General features: G+C 40.9%; 1 protein-coding gene across 1 annotated transcript in view; it reads left to right on the top strand.

Moving 5' to 3' along the window:
- Positions 1-12202: 12202 nt before the first annotated feature.
- CAMK4 (calcium/calmodulin-dependent protein kinase IV) overlaps positions 12203-21250 on the top strand; it is a 377548-nt gene continuing 368500 nt past the window's right edge. The window contains exon 1 of the mRNA XM_006886703.1: positions 12203-12462. Coding sequence (XP_006886765.1) covers positions 12305-12462 — 158 coding nt within the window. The 5' untranslated portion in view covers positions 12203-12304. The remainder of the gene's footprint in view (positions 12463-21250) is intronic.

Genomic DNA, 21250 nt, shown 5'->3' with positions numbered 1-21250 from the left:
CTCTTGCTCATATGTTGTTTCATGAAATTCTTCTGTGTCTTCCAATTCCTTTCGATACAATGACTCAGTATATTCCTTCCATCTTCTTTTAATACTTCCGGGATCATTTAACATTCTGCCGAAAGCATCCTAGAAAGTTAGAAAAAGCTTTCTTTAAAAAATTCTTGGAGATTGGTGGCATTTTCCCACCATTCTTTATGTGAGGAGAAGGTGTACAGAGTAGCTGAAATCAGGCCATTTTAGAGGAAATTTAAAGGTCCTCTTGAAGAATGATAAACAATCTGCGTTATGCAGATGTCACAACCTTGTTTGCTGAACCTGGACCTGAAAGAGGACCTGAAGCACTTGCTTTGGAAGGTCAGAGACTTCACTCTTCAGTTTGGATTGAGACTCAATATTAAGAAAACAAAGATTCTCACCACTGGACCAATTGACAGCATCACGATGGGTGGTGAAGAGATTGAGATTGTTCACAGTGTTGGTTTGCTTGGATCCACAGTCAACACTCTTGACACCAGCAACCAGGAAATTAAAAAACGTATTGCAATGGTAAAGTCTGTGGTTAGAGACCTCTCTAAAGTACTGAAGTGCAAAGATGTCAGTCTGGAGACTAAGGTGCGACTGATACATGCCATGGTCTTTGCAATCATTTACTATGCATTCAAGAGCTGGACAATGACTAGAGATTATAGAAGGAGAATTGATGCCTTTGAGCTGTGGTGCTGGAAAAGAGTATTGGATACCATGGACTGCTAGGAAAATGAACAGGTTTGTCCTGGAGAGGGTGAAGCCGGGCTGCTTCTTGGAGGCAAGGATTCTGAAGCTTTGTCTGAGATACTTTGGACATGTTGCAAGGAGGGACCACTCCTTGGAGAAGGACATAATGTTTGGGAGGGTGGAGAGACAGTGCAGGAGAGGAAGACCCTCAATGAACTGGATTGATTCAGTGGCTGGGGTATTAATGGGGACAGGTGTGTCGGAGATGGTGAGATTGGCACAGGATAGCGCAGAGTTAAGGGCTGTTGTACATGGGATCGCTATGAGTCGCAAGCGACTCCAAGGCACATTATAACAACAACTTGTAGATGCCATGTCTCTCTTTCTATATGTAATCTTCTGGTCCATCCCATGAGCTTGATGTAGGGAAGAGTTTTATCTCTACTTCAGAAAATGGGGGGGGGGGGAGAAAAAGAAAGAAGTAGGAAGTTAGAGATGGTTGCCTGGGGAAAGAGCAAAGGGAAATCTAGATTTTAGGTTTCTCTCAATAGAGGTCAATAAAAGGGAAACCAACCACTAGGTTTAAAGGGACTATAAAGAGGCTAGCAGTGACTATTAATTGTTCAAACTAAGGAAGGAATCGTAAATGGTCAGACCAGTGACCCAGCGACAGAGGTCTGTTCATATCCAGGGAACTGCAGTTGGATGATCCTAGTAAAGAAAATTCTAAGTTACTGTTAGGCTATCAAAGAAACTCTTTCTTAACCAAGAATGCCAATCTTATTCAAGTCTCTGAAAGGTCTAGCTAATAAAAAAAACCCTTTAAGATACCTACAATAACTCTTCATGAGGTCAGCAGTGAAGATTTGGAAAGCCTGGAGTGCAGTATCACCACATCACAGCACTTCCCCATCAAGTTAGACCTTTCTTTCTCTTATCTCTCTACCTTATCTCTGGTTTTGTGGAGCTGCAACTTTGGAGGGTTCTAAAATCAGAGTGAAAAGTTCAAATCAAGGTGAAGAGGAACAGACAAAGTAAGGACAGAGGAAATCCCCCTCCCACTGGGAATGTCCCCAGTGTTAGTTGGACATGAACTAGGGAGAAAAGAAACAGAACATTAAATAGAATGCCAACAAGTTTTGGCTCCCCCCCCACCTCCAAATATGAACATTTTAATTGTTAACTTTCAATTATTAACCTGAATGCTGTTTGAGCCTGCAGTGATATCTTGAACAAAAAAGCCTGGCAAACAACTTCTGTTTACCCACAAGAAACTCTATAGTTACTTCTCTATAGCACATGGGACTTCCATGAGTAGAAACTGAAGGATAAATGTTTGGGTTTTGATTCAAATAAGACCATAAATGTTAGTAGGTGTATCTAGATGGTGATTTGCATTTATAAAACATGTCTAGGAATAAACTGTGATGCTACTTTTTTTTTTTTTTTTAGTATATGATTCCAGGAAAAGAAGAATAAGACTATAGATTATATTTAAGAGATAGTAAAATAGTAACAAATAACTTTACATTAATTTCTGCTAGTGAAGTATACTAGTTACATAATTTTTAGTTCACTTTATTCTATTTTCTACAGATAAATACATCTAAAACTTTGACTATTTCTCAGTACGATTTTTACCACATTCTGCAGATTATTATAATTAGTGCTTTCATTCTCAAGCAATTTAGTTTGTCATATCAATTTTTATTTCATCTTGAGAATCTTTAACAGTTTTCAAGGATATAAATTCTTTAGTTTTTTTAAGTTTTTATTTCTAATACTGCATGGTTAGAAATTCTTCCCTGAGTAGTTTCTGTTTTGTAAATAATAAAAATTTTCTTTTTGGCCTAATACGTAGGAACCAAATTCCAATCTGATTAATTAAACTCCTATTTCCATAAACTCAACTCATGACCATAGAAATGGAACTGACTCATTCATAGCTGACCCTCCAGTTTTCAGAGACTGTAAACTGCATAGATTCAAATTGCACTGGCAGATTCAAACTACCAGAAAGGGCTAACTTTGAATTAGCAGCACAACTCCCTGTGGAAGGACTATGCTACCAGAGATGAGAAGTCTCCCTTCTATTCAGTTTTAGGTGCTAGGCTGAGCAAATCATTTGAGAAGCTGGACTCTATGAACAAGAATATGGCATTGGGATTCATCAACAACTCGCATTATGCATATGACACACCTGGTTTGCAATAAATGAAGAGAATTTTAAAACTCACTGCAGAAAACCAGAGTACAGCCTTTAATATGGATTACATCTCAACATCAAGAAAACAAAAATTCTCACCACTGGACGAATAGGAAACATCTTGCTAATGGAGAACAGATTGAAGTTGTTACCTATTTCACCTTACTTGGATCCACAGTCAATGTCCATTGCAGCAGCACCAATCAAGAAATGAAAAGACATGTTGCATAGGGGAAATATGCTGTTAAGGACTTCTCCAAAGCTCTAAAGAGCAGCCAAGTCCGTGCAGAGAATAAGGTACACCTGCTTCAAGCCATGGTCTTTTCACTTACTCACTAGACATTGCATTTGCATTATAGTGTTGGAGAAGAGTACCAAAAATGCTATGGACAACAAAAAGAATGAGTAAATAGGTCTTGAAGTAAGTACAACCAGGCAACTAGGGTGATCCTTAGAGGCAAGGAGTGTGAAATTTCATCTCACATACGTTGGGCATGTTGTTAGGAGGGGGCCAGTCCTTGGAAAAAGACATTATGCTTGGTCAGTGGGGGGGGGGGGGGGGGGGGAAGATCCTCAAAGCAGTGACTGTATCAATAGGTCAAGTATATGAGAGACAATGAGCATGGAATAGGATACGGTAACATTCAGATCTGTTATTAATGGGATCTTTATGAGTCATAGTCAATTGAATGGCACCTAACTATAATGCTCTGGTGGCCTACTAGCAAGAAGCTGCACTGCAATCCCGAAGGCATACACCAGCCGCTCCGCGGAAGAGGGATAGTCTCTTCCTGTGCACTTAACTGCCTCTGAAAACCCACCAGAGGGTCAGCTACAGCAACAACAACAACAGCAACAACAACAACGATTTCGAAATCTGTGTACAGAGTCACACATACTCCCTTGGCTCCTTCCAGCAGCTCTGACTGCCTTCAAATTTTCTGTTTTGTTTTAAGCTGACAGAATATAATATTCTTAGGTTGTATATGTGCATCGCAATTATGACCTTTCCAAATTCTTGAGGATTCCCCCCACCGCCCCCACCCCTCCCCATCTGTTCTATGTTTTGTTTCAATTTGTATTTGTTTAGTACAGCTTTTATTTCATTGATTTTTTCTAAGTTGTTTCCAGTCTATTGATTATTATGTTGACATTCTTCACTGATGTTACTATGTTTTGAATACTTTTTAAAATTTCCTTTAATTTTCTCTCCCATCTATTTGTTGAAATATTCTGTCAATTTAAAATTTTGTCTACATTGTCCATTAAAGCTGTTAACATTTCTTTTAAAAATTTCCTAAAAAAAAATTTTCCTAAGTATAACATTTATTTCACATTTAAGACTTTTCCAGTTATTAGTTCTGTATCTTAGCAGTATGTTCTTAATTTCTTGATAGTTTGAATACCTCAGAATTTTTTGTCGGAAACCGTGTCTCTCGTTTTGAAGAGCTGAAATGGAGATATACAGAATTTTGACTCTTAATTTGTCATTCCTCCCTTCTGTTAGAAATCTGTTGTAGAGATTTGAGGTGATGTAGGGAAGAGTATGGTGAGATTCAATATGTAGGTGAATGACAGTTAGCCTCAGTGGACCAGGGATTGAAAATTTCTCCACCAGTATCTTTTATTCTGGTTGGAAGCTTGTTTGTGTGAATATTTTTCTTTATGTCTGTTCCACATTTAACTTTTTGTCTTTTCCGCTATTGCTTATTATTTTCTAGCGAATTACAGGGACTTTCTCACACATTTACATAGTTCAAGGCTCTGCCTACAATTTGAAAGCATTTTTCTATGTAGCTATTTTTTATTTTCCCAATGGAACCTTTGCTCTAGAATTCCATATTCCAAAGATAAAATTTCTAGCCTCTCTGACAGTCTTGAATTTTCCCCCCTGGCATCTCAAGTTGATAACAATGAGGTTTCTGCTTGAGTCACAGCCTAGAAGTCTCAGTTTATTATGTAGAATTTTATTCAATCACTGTTTTAAATATGACTTCAGTTATACTTTGTGATCTACAACAGACATCATTCTTGGTTTGGAGGTTCTAGCAGGAGGGAGTATATCCTTGACTGAAGGATGGTCTTCCTTCTGTTGGGAATGGTTGTCCTCTTCAACTGAACTCACAGCTTCGGGAGGGACACATAAATCAGTGGAAGAAGAAGGGGACACTGGCTTAGCCAGCCAGAACAGTCGAATCAACGCTGGTGATCAATGTGGTGACAGATGTTGCAGCCAGATCCCCTCACATCCCAGACATCATTCCTTGTTTAATATTTCCACAGATTCAAAATAAAATCTTCTTCCAAGGTTTTCGAGGGTAATTCCTCCCCCTCTTTTTCTGCCTATGACTAGTCGAAGATTGTGTGGCTTGTGCATGATAAGGCAGGGTTCATATCTGGTGTTCATAGATCCTCTATGAGTTGTAGTTGACTTGATGGTAACCAAAAACAAGGAGAAGTAATCTGGGGTCTAAAATTTGGGGCATGTTATTAGAAAGGGACAGTCTCTGAAAAAGGACAGCATGCTCAGAGAAGTGAAGAGTCAGTAAAGGAGAAGACCTCAACATGATGGATTGACACTGTGATTGTAACAATGGGCTCAAGTGTGTCAGAGATAAGGAAGATGGCACAGGATAGACCCCATTGTTCATAGGGTCACCAAGAGACGTCGTCGACTCCACAGCACCTAATAACAATTACAACAAGAAGAGCTTCTTATAAAGACTTTCAAGATCTTATTCTCAGCCCTACATTTAAAAGTATCTAATCCTCTAACTCCTATTGTTGTTGTTGTTGACATATGCCTTTAAGTTGCCTGCGACTCATAGTGACCTTATGTACAACAGCCCTAAACCCTGATCTATCCTATGCCATCCTCAGTCTCTGACACACCCACCCTCATTACCCCAGTCACTAAATCAGTCTACTTCCTAGAGGGCCTTCTTCTCCTGCACTGTCCCTCCACCTTCCCAAGCACGATGCCCCTCTCCAAGGACTGGTTCCCCCTTGCAACATGTCCAAAGTATGTCAGATGGAGCTTCAGAATCCATGCCTCCATGGAGCAGCCTGGTTTAATCCTCTCCAGGATGAACCTGTTTGTTTTCTTAGCAGTCCATGGTATAGTCAGTACTCTTCTCCAACACCACAGCTCAAAAGCATCAATTCTCCTTATATCCTCCCTAGTCATTGTCCAACTCTGACACATCACAAGCGATTGCAAAGACTGAGGCTTGGGTCAGGCACACCTTAGTCCCCAGAGTGACACCATTGCTCTTTGGTACTTTGGAGAGGTTCCCTAACAGCAGACTTTCCTACTCCAATTAATCTTTTAATTTCCTGGCTACTGGTGCCAAGAGTGTTGACTGTGGAGCCAAACAAACTAAAGCTGTTAACAATCTCAATCTTTTCACCTATGCATTCCTGAAATTCTATAACTAGTATTGTTGTTCTTATGTGCCGTTGAGTTGCTTGCAACTCTAGTGACCCTATGTTCAACAGCCCTGAACCCTGCTCTATCCTGTGCAAATCACACTGCCTCTGACACACCCATCTCGATTACCCCAGTCACTGAATCAATCCACCTCATAGAGGGTCCTCCCCTTCTGCGCCGTCCCTCCACCCTCCCAAGCATGATGTCCCTCTCCAAGGACCTGTCCCTTCTTACGACACGTCCAAAGTATGCCAGACGAAGCCTCAGGATCCTTGCCTCCAAGTAGCAGCCTGGTTAAGCCCTCTCCAGGATGAATCTGTTCGTTTTCTTGGAAGTCCATGGTACATTCAATACTCTTCTCCAGCACCACAGCTCAAAGGCATCAATTCTCCTTCTGTCCTCCCTAGTCATTGTCCAACTCTCTGATGCATAACAAGTTATTGCAAAGACCATAGCCTGCATCAGATGCACCTGAGTCTCCAGAGTGACACCATTGCTCTTCAGTACCCTGGAGTGGTCCCTAACAGCAGACTTTCCCATCGCAATATGTTTTTTTTTACTTCCTGGCTACTGGTGCCAAGAATGTTGACCATGGAGCCAAGCAGACTAACAATCTCAATCTCTTCACCATCCATCCTGAAGCTGCCATTTGGTCCAGTGGTGAGAATCTTTGTCTCCTTGACATTGAGCTTCAATCCATACTGAAGGCTGCAGTCCTTGACCCTCTGCAGCAAGCATTTCAGGTCATCTTCAGTTTCAGCAACAGGGTTGTGTCATCTGTATAATGCAGATTGTTGATAGATCTTCCACCAATCCTGACGCCACACTTCTCCTCATAGAGCCCAGCCTCTTGGATAATCTGTTCTGCATACAGGTTGAAAAGTTATGGAGATAAAACACATGCATGGTGTACGTCTTTCCCAGTTTTGAACTATGCACTGTTTCCTTGCTCTGTTCTGACGACTGCCTCTTTGTCCAAGTATAGGTTTCGCATTAGAACGATCAAGTGTTCTGGGATTCCCATCCTTCCCAGAGTCAGCCACAGTTTGTTATGATCCACACAGTCAAACACATTTGTATAATCAATAAAACACAGATAGACATTCTTCTGGTATTCCCTGCTTTCAGCTTAGATACATCTAACATCAGCTACAATATCCCTAGTACCATGACCCCTTCTAAACCTAGCCTGGACTTCTTTTCGGATAATCTTCAGTAGAATCTTGCTTGCATGTGAAATCAATGATATTGTTCTATAGTTTCCACACTCTGTTGGGGCACCCTTCTTCAGAATGGGAACAAATATAGATCTCTCCCAGTCAGTTGGCCAAGTGGTTGTTCTCCAGATTTCTTGGCACAACTTGGTGAGCACATCCAGGGCCACATCTACTAACTGAAATATGTCAAATGGTATACCATCTATTCCTGGGGCCTTATTTTTTTGCTATTTCTTTCAAAGCAGCTTGAACTTCTTCTTTTATCATCATAGGCTCTTTCTCATATGTGATTTCATTAAATTCTTCTGTGTCTGCCAGTTCCTTTTGATACAGTGACTCAGAATATTCTTTCCATCTTCTTTTAATACTTCCTGGATCACTTAATATTCTGCCGAAAGCATCCTTGATTATAGCAACTCGAGGTTTGAATTTGTTCTTCAATTCCTTAAGCTTAAGAAATGCTGAGCGAGTTCAGCCCTTTTGATTTTCTGACTCCAGCTCCTTGCACATTTCGTTGTAATATTTTGCTTTGTTATCCCGTGCTGCCCTTTGGAATCTTCTGTTCAGCCCTTTAGTATCTTGAATTCTTCCTTGTGCTTTAGCTTCTCTGCGCTCCAGTGCAATATTCACAGTTTCTTCTGACATCCATTTTGACCTTCTCTTCCTCTCCTGTCTTTGTCTTTCTGACCGTTTGTACTTCTTGGATGATACATTTGACATCCTCCCACAACTCATCAGGTCTTCGCTCATTAGTGTTCAAGGCCTCAAACCTGTTCCAGAGATGGTTCTTTTCTTGTTGACAACCTTCATTGCAAATATAAACCACAAGTTTATCAAGTTTCCCATATTCAGCTAGCATTTCAGCATTGCCTCTTTTTCTAGTTTTATACTGTTATTCTTCTTAGCATCACTTTAGGTGAGGTTCACATGTCAGCTGTTAACTAAAAGGTTAGTAGTATGAGTCCATCCAGACACAGGTTGAAAGAAAGGACTGGAGATCTGCTTTTAAAAGTTAGCCACTGAAAACTCTGTGGAGCACAGCTGTACTCTGATACAGGCCAGGACAACTGTGATTTGGAATCACGTCAGGGGCAACAGAATTTGTTTAAGTTGAATTTAGGGAGTGAAAACAAATTGCTTATATGTTTGTCTCTCATAGCACAGTATTATTTTTATCTTCTATTTTTTAAATTAAAACCCCTACATGTTTTAAACAGAATGTTTCTATCTTAATTAGATAGTGCTGCTAGAAGGACCACAAGGGGTACTAAAAAAAACCCCTTCAATATCATGGCTCTTGAATCAGCTTCTCAGAGTGACCCTCCATTAGGTTCCCATCTTGCTCCTTTGGACCTGCTAGAGGATCCAAACCAATGGAGACAGGGAGTCTTTGAGTTAACAGCAGAACTCACTCCAGCAGGCCTGGTAGACTACTCCACTAGAGCTCCCAAGAAGATGCCTTTAACAAACAGGAGATCTATTTCCTTACAGTTTAGGAAGTTAGAAGTCCAAATTCAGAGTTCTAAGTCTAGAGGCAGGTGGTCCTTCTTTCTTGGTTGTGGAAATTCCCCAAGTGTCTTGTCTTTCCCCAGTGTCAAGAAGGTCTCTCTGCGCCTTAGTCCAAAAGGACGAACTCCACTCCTGACCCAGGTTTCTTGGTACTGAGGTCTTCTCTTTCCCTTTGCTTTCCTTTTTTTTTTTTATCTTTTGTGACATAAAAGGTGTTTCCATAGGAAAATTTTCCTTACATCTATCACGGCTATGCTGTGTTCTACCTAAACTCTCTTACAACTACTTAGTTTATCAGTTATGGGGGATTATTATACAGTTTCCACATTATATTATGATACATATGTATTTTGAGGAGGCACAATCCAATTCTTGACAACCCCTTTAAAATTCCAATACTTGCATTGTCAGGGTCTTTTCTAATTTGAGTGCAGGACTATCCTAAAGTTTAGTACTGGTCAGAATTTAATGCATATAAGAGAGGGTATTTCATTAAAAACAGGTTGGTAATTGAAGCAGTGCTGCTAATATCCATTATCATACCATTTTCATCTTGTTTTTCTCTTCTCCAATTATTTTGAAATGTGATCAAGGGAGTGTTAGTTGCTTATTTGTTTTGACTCCCTTATGTGCTGTGTGGCACTGGAGTAGAAATTTCTGGAAAAAAGTTGACTTCATCCCATCTTTGCTTTTGTGTTTGAGTTATTTTTAATATTTTTATTGTAAATATTTTGTAATAAACCTGTAGTGAAAAGAATCACAATGTCATTTCTTATTACAAGCAGGATTGTGGGAACAAAATGTACAATTCTTTGATTAAAAGTATTTCCCACTGGCCTAAAAAAAAAAAAGTCAATTATGAACAACAGAGGTGTAAATGAACTGAAATTATTAACATATATATCAATTCTACGATAACCTGTGTAACCATGAAATTGTGGTTTCTCCAGTTATTGTTCTCTAAAAGTGTGGGGGCGGGGTGAGGCTTACAATCGCTTTCAATAGAATATGCTTAATTTGACCTTACGTTACATGTGCCACTTCAGAACTTGTTTCAAAGAAGTGGGAATAAAACTGACCTAGCAACTATTTTGTTCATACCTGTCACTCTAGCATGCAAAGGTACGTGGGGAACTTAGCATGAACTACAGTTTGCTGTAGAGAGTTTTACTTACTCTCTTAACTTATGAACATAATTTTCTCTGAAAAAAAAAGTCATAAGAGTATTTTTGGGTTTTAATCTTACCAAAGAACCCAGTATAACTGAATTTGTACACATCCTCAATACTTACTATTTTTCTGAGCACTTGTAAATTCAGCATGTGTTCAGCAATCTCATATATTTATGGTTTGCTGCTGTTGTTGTGGGACAGCAAGTCATCATTGACCCATAGCTGCCCCTCCAGCAGGTTTTCAGAGGCAATAAATTACACAGAAGGAAACTGCTGATGTTTCTCCTATGGATTACATACCTTTGGAATGGCAGCACAATTCCTTACTACTAAGCATATGATTATTGTTGTTGTTGTTATGCGGCTTATAGCGACCCTGCGTAAAACAGCCCTAAACCCTGCTCTATCCTGTGCCAATTTTATTGTCTCTGGCACACAAATTCCCATTTTTCCAGTCCCTCAATCAGTTCATCTCTATTAGTGAAGAATAATTCACATTTTTTCAATTTCCAATCAACAAAAGATTAGTTTGTCCATACGTGGTTATTATTATTCTTTAAAAATACCCCAAAGACCAAAAAGCTCAAGGATACTGTTCAAAATAATAAATCAATCAATTAGGAGAACTACTGTATAATGTTTTGACTGGGTTTATGAGGAACAAAGACAAATTGGGCAGAATTCAGTATTATGCTGGAGAAGTGTCAGGAAAAAAAAAAACAAACAAAACACATCGAAAGTTGCCTACCTGAGTATGCCCAAGGGCCTACAGTTCTTTATTCAGAAATGAGATAGAATGTAGTTGCTATCACCATGTACAGAAAGATTTATTACAAGATGTATGATTAATTGCTCTTCACCTTTGCTGAAAGAGAAGGAAAAAAGTTTAAAGGTTAAAATACAGGGTAGACATTTAACTAATACTTAACAAATAGCCACAAATGCTGATAAATGGTCTTTAGAATACTTTTGATGGGACACATTTCTTGGGGAGAGGAGTTTTATATGTAGCAATCTTCTTTGTTACAAATGAGACAGGCTCTGTCTTTAAAGCAGAGGCTTCAGCTGGGTAGTTGTATTCCACAGAGCCCCTGCAGACCTGTGAATCCCCTGAGCTACTTCTGTCCCTGGCCTTGTAATGCTGGGAGGCAACCAGACACAGTCAAGTATCTGTCCTTTCAGGTTCTCCAGCATCTAGAGGAGACAGTACCATCAGCAGCAACAGCAGCATCTCTTCTAACTGAATAGTTCCCAGAAAGGTGAGTCAGGTCAGCCTGTATCTCCATGCTTCCCTTTCCTTTAGCTTTCACTGAGTGCACACGCAGGAGCCCTGGAGACTGGCGACCTAAGGGCACCCTTCCCTCCTCAGCCTCCAATTTAAGCTGTGACTTGAGGACAAATGAGTAGGTAGCTGGTACTAGGTAGAAGTGAGCCGCCGCCGCCGGGATGCGCTCAGGGAGGAATGAGTTGCACCAACACCACCCGGTCCTTCTCGCCATCCGGCTGGGACTCAAGCGCTCCCAGCGTGCTGGACGCCCGCCACTCCCGGAACGAGCGTCCCACCGCGCGCTCTCCTTCCCGGCTCTCGGCTCCCGCGGGAGGGCGCGTGGGATGATGCTCCGGTGCCGGTGCCTTCCCCAAGCTCCCGCATCCGGAACCGCCCTAGGCGGCACCACCGCAGCCACAGCCGGGGAGGGAGAGAGGAAAAAAGGGAGGGGGGGCTGGCGCGGCTCGGGAGGAGGTGGCGAGGTGGGGAGGGAGGAGAAAAGGGGGAGGGCGTCTCTCTCCGTCAAGCCTCCGCCTCTCCTCTGCCCTGCCGCCGGCGACTCCGGATTCCCCTCCACACCGTCTCCTCGTCCCTCGCGCCCTTCTCCGCCCACCTCCCTGCAGCGCGCAGCGGCGGGCGCCGGGGGCGGCGGCGGTGGGCGTGTGCGCGTGTGAAGGACGCCACCTCTCGCTCCTGCTTTCGCAGGCGGCGGCGGCGGGCCGCAGGGCATCTCGCTAGGGCAGCGGCGGCAGCGACGGCGGCTGAGTCCAGAGTCCCGCCGAGAAGATGCTCAAAGTCACGGTGCCCTCCTCTGCCTCGTCCTGCTCCTCAGTCACCGCCAGTACAGCGCCCGGCGCGGGGAACCTCGTCCCGGATTACTGGATCGACGGCTCCAACAGGGACGCCCTGAGTGATTTCTTCGAGGTGGAGTCGGAGCTGGGACGGTAAGGCGCGGGGCGGCGCCGGAGACGCGGGCGCGGGGATCCCTGCTCGACTCCGCGGCGCGCGGGGGGCGCCCTGCACCGCCCTGGCCCGGAGCTCTCGGAGCGGCTCAGGCTCCTGGAAAAGCCCATGGCCAGCTTCCGGAGTCTCACCCTCTAGCAGCAACAACCCCAGAGGAAAGGGAGCTGACCTTCTTGTCTTTGAGTTTCTCCCCTCCTAGGGTCTTGGAGAGACGTTCAGGTGCACCTCTGGTCTCCCCCAGGGACCCCGGCGCTGAGACCGGTGTAGCTGCAAGCAGCAGCCCCAGGTCTCTGCCACCCTCCCACCTCCTAGCCGGCTGCCACTTCCCTTGGGTGACAGCTCTCGCTGCACGTGGGCCCTGTTTTCTCTATTGATGTCTTTGCTAACAATTACAGCTTGCCAGAGGATCCTGTGCTTGCAGTTGTTTAGGGAAGGGGGAGGGAGGCGAAGGATGCCCCTCCAAATCACGACAGAATTATTAAATTAGATTCCTCCTCCTCTCCTTCACCAAGCTCTCCAAACCAAGTGGTACTAGAAATTAAACTTAAATACTAGCTTCCCTGCCGAGTCTGCTCAGGAGTGAAGGGGGAAGAAATGAATCATTTAAGAGAGTTGAAGGCAGAATAATGAACTAATGTGGCTGTAAAGAGAAGCGGCGCATGGGGTCCAGGCAGTGGTAATTAGTGAGAGGAGTTCTGCAGCTCTTCTTTCATGTGCTGGAGTGATTTATTTGAATTATGTATGCAAAAAGCCATTGCCCATGGCCTGCAGAAATGTCCCTCAACTCTCCTCTGAAAAACCACACAGATTGCAATTTTGACTTGTAAATAGGTTCTTAAATTTTTTATCTATTGAAATTCTTTTCGTTTCCCTCTCCCCTTTCATTTCTTTTCTGTATCCGTATGTCAGAATTCTTAAATACTCATTGTAGATTCAGATTCTTTTCGAAGTTGAAATTACAAGAAATTTCAACTGTTGATAAGTTTCAGTGTTTGTCTATACTTCTTTGCAATTTCATTTTCTTTTCTTTTCCTTTTTTCCCCCAATAATTTTGCTCACAGTCTTGTTCTTCTTGCTGCCATTGGTGCCACAGGGTAGGATTCTGGATGTTGGTACTTAGTGGGAAGTTGTAACTTTTAAGTGTCTTTCTCCTGCCCCAGACCCCATATGATGGTATTACTAAGGCCTCATTGAGTAAGAAGGATAGATAAAAAAGGCATTATGTCTGAATGAAAAGTTAGTAATTTGTCCCTTTAAAAATTCTGAGGAGTATTTTTAATAATATATACATAAGGCTTTTTTCTTTGACCTGATTTCTGCATTTTTGTCAGAAGCATTACTATTGGATGCATACATTGGGAGATGGAACTTCAATTCTCTATCTGTGTAAGGTTTGCCTTCATTGTATGAAGCTCTGCAGAGGAGCATTATAAACTTCTGATGAAGGATGTAATCCACTTCAGATTGTTTACTTGGTGGTGCAGAAACTGCCACTCTGGAGAGGAAGTGCCTAAGGTGCTGGGACTGTCCCAGCAGCAAATCTAACTGCTTTCTGAGTAACCTTTATTCCATATACCTCTGATAGGCTCCAACTACTGTCAGTGCTTATTGTCTTTATGAATGGTAAGTGTTGCCTCAAGAAATTTCCTTCACCATGAGGAGAGAGAATAGTGGGTAGAACAAAAATTGCCAGCCGTACACTTTTAAAAGACCAAGGAATTTGAAAATTTTTTAAAGCTTGGTATCAGTATTTTGCAGTTGTTTTTCAAGACTCATATGGATCTTATATATCACTAACACATGGACTCTGAAACCTAGTTTTTGGATTACTTTGAAATATCAAAGAATTAAAAATATTTTTAGAAAAATGTAAAAGCTCTTACTACTTCTGTTATGGCTTTCAGGAGTAATGCCTCTTGTTAATTAGATTTTCTGTGGATGCCATTTAATGAAATGTTTGAGAAATAACACTTCTTGATAATTTTTTCCCTAGAAAATCAAGGTGAAACTCAAGATGTTACTGGTGTTTCAGTTACATTCGGTAACATTTAGTATTATTAATAACCTTTAGAGCCAGAGAGTACACCAGAGTTAAAATTGTAGACATTGACTGAGCTGCAAAATCCCCTCCCTGGTGTGCTGAGAATGTTGATGTTGGTTTCAAGTCTTACTCTCAGCCTTAGACTACATCTTCCTGCCTACGATAACAGTAAGGAAAATACAATTAACTAACTAATAGGAGATTTGTCATGTAGTGCTAAAAGAACATTGCACTTGGTTTGTGTAATACCTTTGTGGATAGTTTTAGGGTATAGAGAGTGCTCTCAAAATTACATTAATTAAGGAGTACAGTGTTCTTCCATTGGTACAATGATGTATTTATAAACTAATGACTCCTAAATTCAAGACTTTTGTGGCATTACACACTGGGGAAATGGACCCTGCGGATGTGTTTGGAAATATCCAGTGAAACCAAACCCAACTCAGTGGATTCTGACTTTTTCCAAGCCTCTAGGACAGAACAGAGCTGCTCTATTAGAGTTTTCAAGGCTATCTATCTTTATCGAAGCCAATTACCACATGTTTCTTCTACAGGCACAAACCCAACTTTTTGGTTAGCAACCAAATATTTAACCAGTGAACCAGTGCTCCTGTTGGGGAATTTAAGAAGGAACTACATTCCCGTAATATAACCATCTGAATGTTGCCTGCAAAGGCTTGAAACTAGCTCACAGTATGAGTCACACATTGTCTTCCAGACCAGGATAAGAGTAGTAGAATTTTGGGGGCTGAGGGATTGAGGGTGGATAATAAAGGCAGGGGAAGAATGAGTTGGAGATGAATTATTTAAGAGTATCAAGCAAATTATGCTCTGTAATCACATTTGAAAATACAGCATAGTTGATAAAGTTGGTCATAAAGTTTTGAAAAACCCTGCCATGCCGACAGATTCAATTCTACTAAAAAATATAAATTGGCAATGATCCTATTCAGGGTTCCAGATCCTTAGAGAGTAGTTGGTAGTTTGCCCAGAGATTTGAGAAATATGCATTTTAAAGGCTTTTTCAAGAGAGAAGGAGCCTACTTCTGATGCACATTCTGTCCAGTGGTTTGGCAGATGGAGTGAGGGATTTGGCTTGACTTGCTTTATGGTGGGCATCTGGTACTGGGCAATCAAACATATGTCTTGTTTTTTTCAGTTATGTCCTACTATTTATTTCTGCCTCTGTCATGAGTTGCTATAAAACCAGATACAGTTCTGAACTTACAAGTTCAGGGAAACCAAATGAAAGATAACCAGGACAGATGGAGAAAAGTGTGTTAAATTCTTTTGCAATCAATTTTAAAATTCTTCTTCCTTCTATTTATTTTAGTTTCTTTAGGCTGGTTGCTTTCAGTTTTTCTCTGACACTTTCCTCACCTTCTTCTCTGAACCTAGTTCATTTAAAAAAAAAATAATAGATTTACATGGCTACCAAACTGAAGCATAATTATGTAAGTTCCCTTGCTCTCTGTATTCTTGGTTAAGAACCAAATAGAATTAGATAGTGAGGGGGGCTGTGTATGTAGATCAATGGGTGGTACTGTGCATAAGTATAAAACTGAAACAAATTTCATATATGTGTTTATTCTTAATACTGTGAATTTAATATTTTCAATTCAATGGCTTTGATTCTACTCTAGTTTGTTAAAAAAAATTGGCTGAATCCTTGTAATTTGATATCCCACTAATGGGTTATAATTCAGTTTGAGAAGTGCTGTTTGAAGCCACAGACTTGTGTGGTCCAGATTAAAGCAACACTTCACTGAGGCAGAGTCATTTTATAAATACCCTGCAGGCCAACTGGACCATGGCAGCCTGCTCTTCTTGGAGATCTTGATCCCCCTTGGACCTGAAACCTGACACTCATGCTCTTTGGTTGGGTGACTTCAGGGAGAGGGTAATCATCTGTGCCTGTTTATCTTCTCCTTAAAACTCATGTAGCTGTGACCCCAATCTCATTCAGCTTTGGTTTCCTTTCTCCGCTATAGGAGTTTTGATAACTGCCACTCTTGTAGATGGGAGGTGTAGAAAATAATAATGCTGCTTTTCTCTTGGCAAAGTTCTTTGTGGCTATGAAATGAAAGGGATTCAGTTTCACCTTCGCTATCATTTTCCCACAGGCCTGTCAAAATTAGGAGTGAAATCAAGTTTAGCTGAAAAGCATGAAATGTCTCCAACCTATATTGACACCTAAAGTTTAACTGCATAATAAATGCTAAGTTTGCAAATTCACTTATTATAAAAAGCCCTTTAAAAGTCAAGTGATATGATAGCCATTATCATAAAGACTATGATAAGATCATTGTTATAGAAAACACTATTTTTCCATATTTAAATTCTGTTACAAGATTAAAAATAAGTCCTTATTTGGATACATACACATGCAGGTGTCTGCTTCTAAACTGTTTTAGAGAGTTTATGAAAGAAAATGCTAACCACAAAATTACTTCAAAGGGCTTTCCTGTAAGCTCTTTGTCTTCCAAAACAGATATTGTACTTTATGTGTTCAAAGCAAGCAAGAGCAAATTATGAAGTGGCCATCAAATGAACTCTTTTAACTATCAGTTGTTATTATTATTTACTGGCTTAAAATAATTCTTTTCAGATTTCCTTCTAGGAAAACTATTACATCTAATAAAAATAATGTTGAATTCTTAAACTTTCAAAGTTAGTTTTATTCAGCAAAAGGTGATGTTGAATTGATTCAGTGAACACTCTTAATTCAGAGCGAAGTGGCACTTTACATCATATCAAGAGCAGCTAAAATTAAGATTTGACTTATGTCATTCATTACCTTAATTATTTTTATCTTTTGATAACCTAGGATCATATGAATATTTCATCCCTCCATTTAATTAAGTTAGCTCTAAATATTGCTCTTGTAACATAGTCTGTAGGTGACACTACTAACTCAAGGACTGACCTACCGCCTTCTCTGATGGTTTGAATCCACCAATAGCTTCTGAAAGATTTCCTTTCATGTGATTTACAGCCTCTGGAAAACCAGCTACGGGGTCGGCTATGAGTCAGTTCTAACTCCACAGCAGTGCTAAGTATGAATGTGTGCAGTGGGCACACGGAGGACACATGTCCTCAGGACAGCTGTTTTCTTTAGTTACTAATACAGTACTGGTTATATGAGTGATACAAAATAGTGAAATGTTTGAGTGGGACATTCAGGCATAATTTCATCAGTGTTAAAGATCAAGAAAGGAAAGGAATAATGTCCAGAGAGAGAACGATCCATAAAGGGGGATTAAATATGATCTGTATTTCTTTTTCTTTAAAGTTTTTTCATCGAACTGTAATAGACATTCAGAGCCAGAATATATTTTTGTTGTTGTCGGAGACTAGTTTGTATACCATAGAATGTTTTGTATCTTTGGCGTCTATACACGAGACGCAGTACAATCTTTCTCTCAAGTTGTGACAATCAAAATGTTTTTGTTTGTTGTCATGTGACATTGAGTCTCCTGCAACTCATAGCAACCCTATATTCAACAGCCCTAAACCCTGCTCTGTCTTACTGTCTCTGACACACCTACTCCCATTATCCCAGTCACTGAATCTCATAAAGGGTTTTCCTCTCCTGTGCTGTCCCACCACCCTCCCTAGCATGACGTCCCTCTCCAAGGACTGGTCTTTCCTTGCAACATGTCCAAATATGTTTATTTTTTTTTAAAAAATCTTGTCTTGCTGATTCCCACTCATATTACCTTATGAAAGTCAATAGAATTACTCTTTGTAGAATTTCAGTAGTTTAGTTGTTTTTTGGAAGACCTTTCTTTTGAGTGTGTACTTGAACTTGAGTTGAGAGTCTTTGCATTAGTAGCCATATGCTTACCGATTTTCACCACCTAACTTTAGGGGGCTTTGGTGGCCTAGCGGCAAGACACTGTGCCGCAATTCTGAAGGCGCATGATTTGAGTCCATCAGCTGCTCTGTGGGAGGAGGATGGGCATTCTTCTCCGGTGTAATTAACTGCCTCTGAACACCCACTGGAGAGTCAGCACTGGGTCGGTTCTGACTCAGTGCACACAACAACATCCTCACGTTCCTCACTGAATCATGGTGACTTCCGTCTGGTTTCCAAGATCATAATGGGGAGAGATTGCTTCTCCTTTCTCTCACAGAGCTGTGACCTTTCAGTCAGTGGCCTAACACTTAACCTACCTCAGTGTTTTGTATCTCTAGACTTTATAAAATATCTTTGAGGACGAAGTGTCATTATCTTTTTACTCTCTTTCGAGAAAGAACCACTCTTTTAAAAAGCTTGAAGCTAGCCTTATACATGAGTTTCTTTTAGTTGTGTAGGTGGTAGTGGTGAACATAAAAAGGTTAATTCATTTAACTTTATTGAATATCTGTGTTAGCCAAATGTTTCCCTCATTTCCATGTAATATCCTCAAGATTTCTATAATATGTGCATGCTACCTGTGCTATAATTTACTCAATGCTATTGTTTGTTGATTTTATTAAGTGCTTGTGAGTACAACTTACAGTGACCCTATGCACAACACATCTGAATCCTGTCCTTCCTATCTTGTGCCATCCTCATTATCCTTGACACATTTGAGCCCATTGCCACAGATCCATCTTATTGAGGACTTTCCTTTTCTTCACCGTCTCTCTATTTTTCGAAGCATAATGTTTTTCTAAGAAATAGCATCTCCTACTGGGATGCGTTTTTTTAAAACATTTACTGTTTTTTTCTGGTGTACCATCAATTCAGATCTGACTGGTATAGAAGGAGAGATTGTCTTTTCTTCTCCAGCAAAGCATCTGGTGTATTCAAACCATGTGCCTCGGGGATTGCAGTGCATCTTCTTGCCACTAGGCCACCAGAGCTCCCTGAAATAGCCTCTCCTAACAATATGTCCAAAGTATATTTGAGAAAATTCTCACCACTGGACCAATTGGTAGCATCAGGCTGGATGGTGAAGAGATTGAGATTGTTCACAGCTTCAGTTTGCTCGGCTCCACGGTCAACACTCTTGGCACCAGTAGCCAGGAAATAAAAAAAACGTATTGCGATGGGAAAGTCTGCGGTTAGGAACCTCTGCAAAATACTCAAGAGCAACAGTGTCTCTCTGGAGACTAAGGTCTGCCTGATACAGGCCATGGTTTTTGCAATCACTTGTTATGCATCAGAGAGTTGGACAATGACTAGGGAGGATAGAAGAATTGAGACCTTTGAGCTGTGGTGCTGGAGAAGAGTATTGAATGTACCATGGACTGCCAAGAAAACAAACAGATTCATCGTAGAGAGGGTTAAACCAGGCTGCTCCTTGGAGGCAAGGATTCTGGGGCTTCGTCTGACATACTTTGGACATGTAAGGAGAGACAGGTCTTTAGAGAGGGACATCATGCTGGGTAGAGTGGAGGGACAGCGCAGGAGGGGAAGACCCTCTATGAAGTGGATTGATTCAGTGACTGAGGTACACGGGATGGGTGTGTGAGAGGCAATGAGATTGGCACAGGATAGAGCAGGGTTTAGGGCTGTTGTACATAGGATCTCTATGAGTCGCAAACGACTCGATGGCACATAACAACAACAACCTTGCCTCCAAGGAGCACACTGTTGCATTTTCTTTAAGACATATCTGTTTGTTGTTTTTTGAAATTCCATTTATATGCCTCTTAACACCACAACTCAAATGCATTGATTCTTCTTCTGTTACTCTTATTCATTTTTCAGCTTTCAGATGCAAAGTAGGTGATTAGAAAAATTGTGGCTTGACTCAGGTGAACCTTAGTCTTTAAATTGACATTATTGTTCTTCAGGACTTTGGAGAGATTCCTGATAACTGATTTTTCCTATGTTGTATGACCATGATCTCCTGAGTGCTGGTACCAAGAGTGTTGATTATGGATCAGAGTTAAATTAAATCCTTGACAACTTGAATCTTTTTTTCCACCTATCATGATGTTGTCTATTGGCCCAATGGAAAAGGTTTGTCTTGTTTAAAACGTCATATTTTTGCTAACCTAAATTAATTTGCAAAGAATACTTACTTCCAGTAATAGAAAGACAGCATCCTTATATAAAAATAGAAACAAATTGTTGCAATAAAAAGAAATACATTTTTTTAAGTTGTAGCTAAATATGTATAAAGCTCCAAGCCAGAAAATTCTTTCTTACAAAAGAGAGATTATCAATTATTAGCAGAGTTGGAAGCATGGTAACACAAATTGAGGTTTCCCCCAGGATTTAATTAGAGAATAATGCTATCGTTATATAATTTATTGGTACTTAGTTCTATTTTTGTGTCACCTAGAGTTCTGTCTATTATGGGTCTAGTCTTTTGAGTTGACAATGCAGTTTATGTGTATTGGGTGGAGGAGAGGCAGTGGGCAAGGTGATTAATGTGAATAATGTTCTGCTCCTCTCGGCCAAGTGTATAGTTACTTATTATAAGGGCTTCAGCAATATACCCAATGTTGTTTCTGTTATGTGCCATTGAGTCACCTGCGACTCAGAGAGACTCTAGGTACAATAGCTCTGAGCCCCTCCCTGTCCTGAGCCAGTCTCACTTTGTCTGACACACCCACCCCCATTACCCTAGTTACTGTGTTAATCCATGTCATCCTGAGTCTTTCTTTCCTGCATTGTCCCTCCACCCTTTCAAGCATAATGCCCTTCTCCAAGGACTGGGCCTTCCTGGCAACATGTCCAAAGTCTGTGAGACAGGGCTTCAAAATCATAGCTTCCAAGGAGCAATATG

Source organism: Elephantulus edwardii, unplaced genomic scaffold (assembly GCF_000299155.1).
Source record: "Elephantulus edwardii isolate Elephantulus edwardi_28Jun2011 unplaced genomic scaffold, EleEdw1.0 scaffold00050, whole genome shotgun sequence".
In the NCBI taxonomy this organism is placed as follows: Eukaryota; Metazoa; Chordata; class Mammalia; order Macroscelidea; family Macroscelididae; genus Elephantulus; species Elephantulus edwardii.
This window is presented reverse-complemented; position numbering and strand designations above follow the sequence as displayed.